General features: G+C 35.0%; 1 protein-coding gene across 1 annotated transcript in view; it reads left to right on the top strand.

The window, feature by feature from the left end:
• FBXO8 (F-box protein 8) overlaps positions 1–8,131 on the top strand; it is a 39,095-nt gene extending 30,964 nt beyond the window's left edge. The window contains exons 4-6 of the mRNA XM_032635468.1: positions 3,826–3,944; positions 5,779–5,975; positions 7,495–8,131. Coding sequence (XP_032491359.1) covers positions 3,826–3,944; positions 5,779–5,975; positions 7,495–7,682 — 504 coding nt within the window. The 3' untranslated portion in view covers positions 7,683–8,131. The remainder of the gene's footprint in view (positions 1–3,825; positions 3,945–5,778; positions 5,976–7,494) is intronic.
• The last annotated feature ends 981 nt before the right edge of the window (positions 8,132–9,112 follow it).

Consider the following 9,112-nt stretch of genomic DNA (forward strand, 5'->3'; position numbering starts at 1 on the left):
TTGCTGTGTGAAAGGAGCCATTCTTATCATAGTAAGCAAATGGAGAGATACATTAGGTAGGGGACTGAGCTCCAACACATCCTTTTCTCCACTCTGAATTCCTTCTTAATATTGGCTTTAGCTATTTGCATATGTTTTCTTGAATTATTTGTGTTTGCCACCTAAATAAACATTGTGTCTCAACAGCTTACCGCTCTAATTGGAGTGTTTAAGTCTTGGTGCTGTCATTTGCATAACAATTTTTAGTGACATAATCCATGGAGAATGCTTTACAGAATTTCTTGATTTTTTTTGTCTTTGAATCACTGACAGCATGTGTTCTATTAAAGAAAACCTTAGCATGAGATGAGATGAATTCACCTTAACTTCTCCTGGGTTTTCATTGCTGCTTGGCCCTCCTTTTCTTTATTCCTAGTGGATTTCCTGTTACACCCTGCACCACTGTTGGTAGAAATCTTTACCATTTTGCTCAAGGAGCCAAGCCGGCTCCCTTATTCGACTCTCTCCAGACGGCTCATCCTCCCTAAAAAGAAAACCAACATGCACTCTGTTTTTGTCTTTTAACATTTTCTTCGTGCACCTGTCTCCAAACCAGTACCGCCATCCTGTCTTCCAGGCTGAGAAAGCATGTTAGACCCCACCTGTGTTTTCATTCCTTTCGCCTGCTCTCCTCTTCTCTACTTGCAGCTCCAGTTATCTTCTTTCTTATCTTTTTGCGCTTTAATTTTGCCATTTTTTCCCTCCTATATACGAATACATTTTTCAAGTGAGTTGGCTGTGCTCAGTTTCCTTACCTTGCTCATCCCCTAGCTTTCTACTTGGACTTGAGTTCCCATAACTCTGTGGAAAGGGACCTCTTGAAAGACATTATTTTAAAAGTTTCTTAAAGCAAAACTCTTCTACTTGTGTCTATCACTGTAAACCTGGCAGTGTGCGTTATTTGGGGAAGATGTTCCATAGCTTTCATCAGCTTAAGGTCTTCACTCAAACCACACACAGTGTTTATTCCCTTTTCCTTGTGACACAGATGTCATAAGTCTTAATCTTTTCAGATGTCTTAATGCCTTAATCTTTTCTTCTTTCCTAAATAGCTTCATCTTTAGACCTAATGTCCCTGTATCCCTCAACTCTTCCTCACATAACATGAAGTCTAGACCCTCCAACAATCCAATCAGGCCCTGGTTTCCTTTATTCAGATAGTTCTAATTTGTCAGTATGCCCCATAAAATGTGACATCCAGAATTGGACACTTTTTAGTGAATCACGTAGATGATAATGAGCTAAAACCTTCCTTTTTCTGGAAGCTAATATTAATGTTCATGATTTCCTCTCTGCCTGTGAGACACACGTGCATGCACACACGTACACACACAGAAACACACACATATACTGCTGAGAGTTTTAGTCCTGATGAATAACTATAATTAATGCTATATGATCTGGGGATTCCTCTGTACCATTCTTGTAAAACATTATTAAAAATAAAAAATACTCATACATGTATTAAACAAATACGTAGTTATTCAACAGATGTCATGCTATGGTTTCTTTCGTATTTTATTGCTTTTTACAAAACAAGATAGGAATTCAGATGGTGGCCATCTTGCTTATTGAAGACAATTATAATCTGGTCCCATGTCCTTTTCTGTTTTGTCATCCCTTACTCTTCACTCTGAAAGCCCTGCTAAAGTAATCTTCCTTTCCAAAGGAATCCTGGGCTTGAAACTGATGCTGTCTTTCCTCAAAACCAGCAGTGTTGGCTGACTTCAAGCCTGTGTAGCCGGTTTTCAGGACTGGGTTGAAAACCATCTGCTTACTCCTCTGCATCTGATTGATTTTGGAGAACTCAAGTGAGGTTACATATTAAATTCTCAAACATGTATTCCGTAAAAAAAGGAAATGACCAACAATTGTATGATGCTTGCATAAGGCAAATGCCAGTGTTAATTTACAACTGAGGAGCATCAAACCATATTAACAATGGCATATATAATTAGAGAATTACATGCTATTTAACAGATCACATTAGTGTTTTTTTTACATTTTGTAAATTTTTAAAAAATAAGTTAGAATTAGTTTTGTGTCTCTTAAATACTGATTTACAAGTAAGCATGAATAAAGAACCTATTAATTACTACTTAATTGACATTCCTTTGTCTTTGAATCACTTGGATTAAAATTAAGCACTGGTAATACTTCTAATATGTTGTTATGCTTTTTAAATGGAGGAGTTTTAGAAAAAAATCAAAACCTGGCTTAATTTTGCAGAGTAGATCAATTAAATATACAGTCAACTCTCGATTGTTCAAACGAATGGAGGAAAGGATGGAACAAGCATTCCTGTTTCTCTCGTTCCTGCCCCCTCAGACAATTGCTGAGAGCCTCATTCCAAACGAGTTCTTTGGCTTTTCATCTTGATCATGTTATGTGCTCTAGCCTTGTATCCAGGGTGCAGTCTGAAATATGGCTTACCACTGAGTTGGCAAAGTTTCACGTTCTCACATTCTGCTCTTTATATGCTTTTTAAAATCAGTGCTTTAGGATTGTTTTTATACTTTTCAAATTCTTATGAAAATTTGATAACATTGCTAATAGCCTGTTATCCTCATAAAATTAGTTTTATATAAAAACCTTATCTTTGAATTACATTTTATAGATAATTATAACCTTTCAAAAGCATAACCTCATGGTACCAAATTGCTTAAAAAATGTAATATAAAAATTTTATGAGAGTTTTTGTTAAAATTCTTCCAATTTTTTGAATTCCTAATGTATGCAATATTTCTGATCACTATGTAAGTGTTTGTAAAGGGAAGAAATGCGGAAGGAATTTATGTGTGAAAACAGTATGTTGTGTGTATATAATATGTCATTTTCTCTACCAATTAACTGCACACATTGTGCTATTATCCAGACATGAGCATTCATGGGAATGCATGTATCTGGATAACTGTGAGTTGAAATAAACACACCTGCTTTTATTTCAATAACTGCACATTCAAATCCACATAAGGCATTTATTTGAATGTGACCTTCATATACATGAGAGAACATTGGTTTCAGTGTTTGATTTTTCTGTTGCTATTTTGTTGTTGGTGGTTTAAATCTAAAGTAGGGTACAACCTTACGGGTAATGCTTCTCTGGAAAACTTTGCATGCAGAGAAAAGGAAATTCAAAGATAAACCCTATGAAAAACACTGAAATTGTTTTGTCTTATTATGTTTAACCTCAGTGTGTATTGGAGCTAAATTCTTACAGAATGTATTGAAGCCAAAGTGTATGCAACCCATAAACCAGTCTGGAACTCTGCTCCTTTTACTTTAAGTAAATTTAATGATTATTCTTTCCAGAAAAAACCTGTTAGTCTTTGATTTGGAGAATCCTTTTTTCTCAAGAAGCTATTTCCTTGAAAAGTGTGTTAGAATATGTGTCTGAGCTTTAGAAATCATGTTTTCCATTAGGCAATTGAAGTGTTTGTTGTAAGGCTTATTCTTAAAGTCTGTGTAATTGTTCTTCCCCACTCCCCCCACCCCCAATTTAAGTCATATTTCTGGATAGTTAGTTTTAACTGACCTGAGCCAGAAAATTGAATTAGGATGTCCTTAGAAGTCTTAACTTTGAATTTCCTACTTTTCATTGCATGTAAACTATCAACCACAAATAACAGTTTCAGTTCAAGTTCTAGCTTGTATTTTGCATGTTAAAGCTGTAAACAGTCTATTAATGCTGGAAAGAATCTATAGCTATTGTTCTGCTATTGCCTAATTGTTAAATTTACAAAGGAAGACTGATTTTATTTATGTAGACTTGTCTTTCTGTCTTAGGGAGTGAACTACTTTATGTCCAAGGGCATCCTAGATGATTCACCAAAGGAAATAGCAAAGTTTATCTTCTGTACAAGAACACTAAATTGGAAAAAACTCAGAATCTATCTTGATGAAAGGTAAAAAAAAATTAATTTTTCATCAGACATGAGTTAAATACTGCTTTTAATGAGTTAAGTTTTACCTTAAAAACTGTACTACGTAGCATTCATCTAGTTGCAAAATTGAGTGAAGACAGGAAAAAGATTCCTATACCTTGCAGATCATTTCTCTTGCGAGCTGATGAGGAATTTAGCATTGTAAAGGTAAAAAAAAAAGCCCAAGCACAGACGCAAAATGGAAGTCCAGCATCTTTGTGATCGCAGACCGAAACTAGACATAAAATCTAAGTGTTTGGTAACTAAAAGTTCTGAATTTTGAAATTGTCCATATACAAATCAAATGGACAAATAGTACTCAGAAACACAAACCCTATAAGGTGTGTATATTTGCATCATACTACACAAAAGTGTCACATAAAAGCTTGAAAATTCCGGAAGCGTGATTTAATAGCGTGCTTTACAGAGACAGTGCCTCGTATGCTGTTTTGACTTGATAGTCATTCATTTGTCCTCTTGAATTCTGGGTATCAACAGACAGAAAAATATTGTGAAAATATTTTGATGTGACGTCACCGAACTACCATTTTAAAAATTATAGATCTCATAGAAATCTAAAGAATGGCTCAAAAATGTGTTTGTCTTTTCATTGTAATTCTTTTTTTTTTTATTTCTCAGGATTTTTCAACAACAATTTGTATTTATTATATTCCAGGAACTTTGCTAGAAGTAGCAGTATGCAGTTGATTAAAACATAATCCCTGTCCTTGAGGGGTTTATAGTTCAGCATATCGGTCATTGAAAGAAATTTCTTACGTAAAGACGGTGTCATTAACTCTTTTTGTCCTTAAATGCTAGGTACCTAGGGATCAGCAGTTTTTCTTTAAAGAACCAGATATTTCTGTGAATATTTTAGGCTTTGAAGGACATATGTTCTCTATTGCAGCTACTTATAACTTATAACACATGCCATTGTGTCATGAAAGCAGACATAGACAATAAGTAAACAAGTGAGTATAGCTGTGTTCTAGTAAAACTTTATTTATAAAAACAGGCAGTGGGCTATAGTATTTGGCCCACTAGCTGTAGTTTGCCTATCCCTGCCATAAGCAACTGGTAGAAATTAAGATTTCTATAATCATGGTCATATAATCACACTTGAGTTCAGTAAGGATTGAAGCATATTATAACAAAGTGTGACTATTAGAACGCTATTGATAAAAGATAAGTATATATGCACATATGTACACAAATATTTATAAAATTGTAAACAACCTAAATCTATATCATTAGAATTCTTATATCCATAAGATACGCTACTGTGGAGCCATTTAAATGAAAGAGTTAGATCTTTGTGTAAAGACAGAAAGCTGCTCACAATACACTATATGAAACAAGCAAAAGCAAATTCTAGAACAATATAGGGTATATGTAGACACTTAAAAAAAGTCTACATAAACAATTGTTACCTCTGGTGATGTGGATTGGTATGGAAAGTGAAGATTCTCCTTATTTTCATAATTAAAAAAATAAAGAATTCTGTTTGTCATTTGGATTTAGCCAAGAAGATACTTGAAAAAAAGTTACCATTTTTAATATTGAAAATTCATTTTATAGTTAGAATTTCTAGTTTCACCTTGTTTTGTTATTCTATTCATGAAGATTTTTAAATTGCTTAATTTTATAAACATACTTTGATGTTTTAAAATTTTAAGACACATATACTTTATAGGATTGCTGATATGGTAATCAACAAAGTATTTTCATCCAAAAAATGAATAATCTGTGATTTTTCCCATCATTTTTTTAATAGAGAAAAGTTAACTAAAGCTGTACCTTTTTCTTTTTCTACTAGGAGAGATGTCTTGGATGACCTTGTAACACTGCATAATTTTAGAAATCAGTTCTTGCCCAATGCACTGAGAGAATTTTTTCGTCACATCCATGCCCCTGAAGAGCGCGGAGAGTATCTTGAAACACTTATAACAAAGTTCTCACATAGATTCTGTGCTTGTAACCCTGATTTAATGAGGGAACTTGGCCTTAGTCCTGGTAAGAATGTATATAGTGAATTCCTTCCTGCTCCCATTCCCATCTCTAGGTAAAAATAGTAGTAGATGAGATATTTTTCTCACTATGGGGAAAAATGCTTCCTGTAGTTACAAATACTTGTCTTATTGCTTCTAGCAGTAACTAGTTTGTCATAGCTATTATTTACATGTAGTAAATATACTGTTTTAGGAGGAAAGTTAGACTTAGGTATATGAATTCTTTAAAATTCTTGTTTAAGCATTGGATATTTTTACAAGTCTAATCAAAAACTTGAGAGATTATTTTTAAAGCTTTTAATAATACACACATTACATAGGTAACACCTAGAATTTTTCTACTAAAATTTGTTTTTAATACAACTAGTTTTCACTGTTTGTGTGTATGTGTATATGGGCATGGTATAGCCTGAGTCACCTATGTATTTTTTTCATGTGATACGGATTTATTTCTCTCTTCATATCAAAAAATCTTGTTGTGCTTCTCTTACTGCAGAGATTGCAAAGCCTTTTCCTATCATATGAAATTTGCTGAGCATGCTTGTGCAAGACAATCTTTATTAAGACTGCAATATTCTGAAAAATAAACACCACAGTAGTAGCAAGTAGTAGTAGCAAGTATCATGAGGTTCCTTACTGTTTTAACAGTAAACATCAACCATTGCCCTGAACAATATAAAGAAGAAAGTTTTTGTTGCGTGGGCTCAAGTTTAGCAATTTTTTCCCTAAAGATTTACTTTTGAGATTAATATGTAAATTCCATAGACCTTTTAAATACATATCTTAAATGACAAGGGTAATTTAATAAGCTTGTGAGATGTTTACGTTTTATTTTCTAGTACCAAGTTAATACATTTTATTGTCATTAAAAATGCTTTCTAATTAAATTAGGTCTTTGTAAAAGCGTTTGAAAATAAACATCCGACTTTTTTTTTTTTTTTTTTGCCGTACGCGGGCCTCTCACTGTTGTGGCCTCTGCCGTTGAGGAGCACAGGCTCCGGACGTGCAGGCTCAGTGGCGATGGCTCACGGGCCCAGCCGCTCCGCGGCATGTGGGATCTTCCCGGACCGGGGCACGAAGCCGTGTCCCCTGCATCGGCAGGCGGACTCTCAACCACTGCGCCACCATGGAAACCCCCCGACTTTTTTTTAATGGGAAGATATACTGACAGTACAAATGTATTTAATGCGTAGTTGAATGGGAATATCACATTTGAAAGCAAGAGACAAATAAAGCCAATTCTGAAATTTTTAAATTTAGAATGACTTTTTACTATAAACTCCTAAACTATTTGAAGAAAATGCTTACTGAATTGGTGTTCAGTTAGGATGATCGACATCCCTGTTTGCCCAGGAGAGGAGTTTCCTAGGACACAGGACTTTCATCACCAAACTGGGGAAGGCCCAGGCAATTATGTTTAATTATAATCTAATCTTGAGCTTTAGAAATTATGAACAGTTTTGCCTTTGAGACCACAGTTTAAAAACCAGCCAGTAATTCAAGGTGTTTCTTTTTCCTTCCAGATGCTGTCTATGTACTGTGCTACTCTTTGATTCTACTTTCCATTGACCTCAGTAGCCCTCATGTGAAGAATAAAATGTCAAAAAGAGAATTTATTCGAAATACCCGCCGTGCTGCTCAGAACATTAGTGAAGATTTTGTGGGGCACCTTTATGACAACATCTACCTTATTGGCCATGTGGCTGCATAAGAGCACAATTGCTAGGACTTTAACTTTTAACTTCAAACTAAAACTACCCAAGGACTTATTTAGAGGATATGGGGGTTACATTAGTGCTGGTCATTCTAGCCTCTGTATACAATCAAGCTTGAGTGTACAACCTTTTTTCTTTTACTCTTTTCTTTTTTAGTAATTTCCTTGGGGAACTAAAGAATTTTGCAGAATTTTTCTTAATTTTGCTTATCATGTTTTGCACAAAGCAGAGCCATTGTCTGACACAGCTGTTTAAGAATGTTAAACTGACATTATACTCTAAAAAAGATGGTATATTTGTGCATTAGATTTGCCTGAAAAACTTTATTCATTTCCATTCTTTTTTAAAATACCATGTAATGTGTACATATTTAACTAAAAAGATTTATAATCATAATTATTTTATTGTAAAGATTTTAACTAAAGCCTTTCCTTTTTCTCTCAAACTGAGTTCTGAAATTTATTTGATTCTGATATGAAATTATTACTGTCTTCATAAACGTTGGATCTGACTTCAATAGAAAGCAGTACCAGCTTCTCTTTCCTTTGAACTTTGAAGAGAGTATTGATTTGTTACTATGCAAACAGGCACCTATTTTTATAACAGAAATTAATCACTTCATTTTTTAAATTTCTGCATTAGTTAAGTCTCAAGTCCTTTAAACCATAGCAAAACACGTTAAAATCTGTTTCCACACATAAGAACAAAATGTCATTAGAACTTATATCTGAAGTAGTCAAACCTTACTATTCTCCTAATTTTTTTTTATAAATTTATTTATTTTATTTATTTATTTTTGGCTGTGTTGGGTCTTTGTTGCTGTGCACAGGATTTCTCCAATTGAGGCGAGCGGGGGCTACTCTTCCTTGTGCACGGGGTTCTCATTGTGGGGAGCACGGGCTCTAGGCACATGGGCTTCAGTAGTTGCAGCATGCGGTCTCAGTAGTTGTGGCTCGCGGGCTCTAGAGCACAGGCTCAGTAGTTGTGGCACATGGGCTTAGTTGCTCCGCGGCACGTGGGATCTTCCTGGACCAGGGCTCGAACCCGTGTCCCCTGTATTGCAGGGGGATGCTTAACCACCGCACCACTAGAGGGCCCTCTCCTAATCTTGATGATTTCTGTTCAGAATCAGTTGGGAAAGGAATATTGTGAATGATGGTAAACAGTCTTTATTCATTCATTCAGTATATATTTATCAAGGGTCTTCCATGTGCTAAGCATTGTGCCAGGTACTAGTGATACCTGGACATGGGCTCTGCCTTCACAGAAGTTACATGATTGGGTAATGAGAGGAAAACTACTGCTTAATGGAGAGCAAACGTATGATGTATATCTTAACAGTTATTTAATCAGTAAAACACTTAACATTGGAATGATAAAGAACAGTGTAGGGCTTCCCTGGTGGCGCAGTGGTTGAGAGTCCGCC

Source organism: Phocoena sinus, chromosome 6 (genome assembly GCF_008692025.1).
Source record: "Phocoena sinus isolate mPhoSin1 chromosome 6, mPhoSin1.pri, whole genome shotgun sequence".
In the NCBI taxonomy this organism is placed as follows: domain Eukaryota; kingdom Metazoa; phylum Chordata; class Mammalia; order Artiodactyla; family Phocoenidae; genus Phocoena; species Phocoena sinus.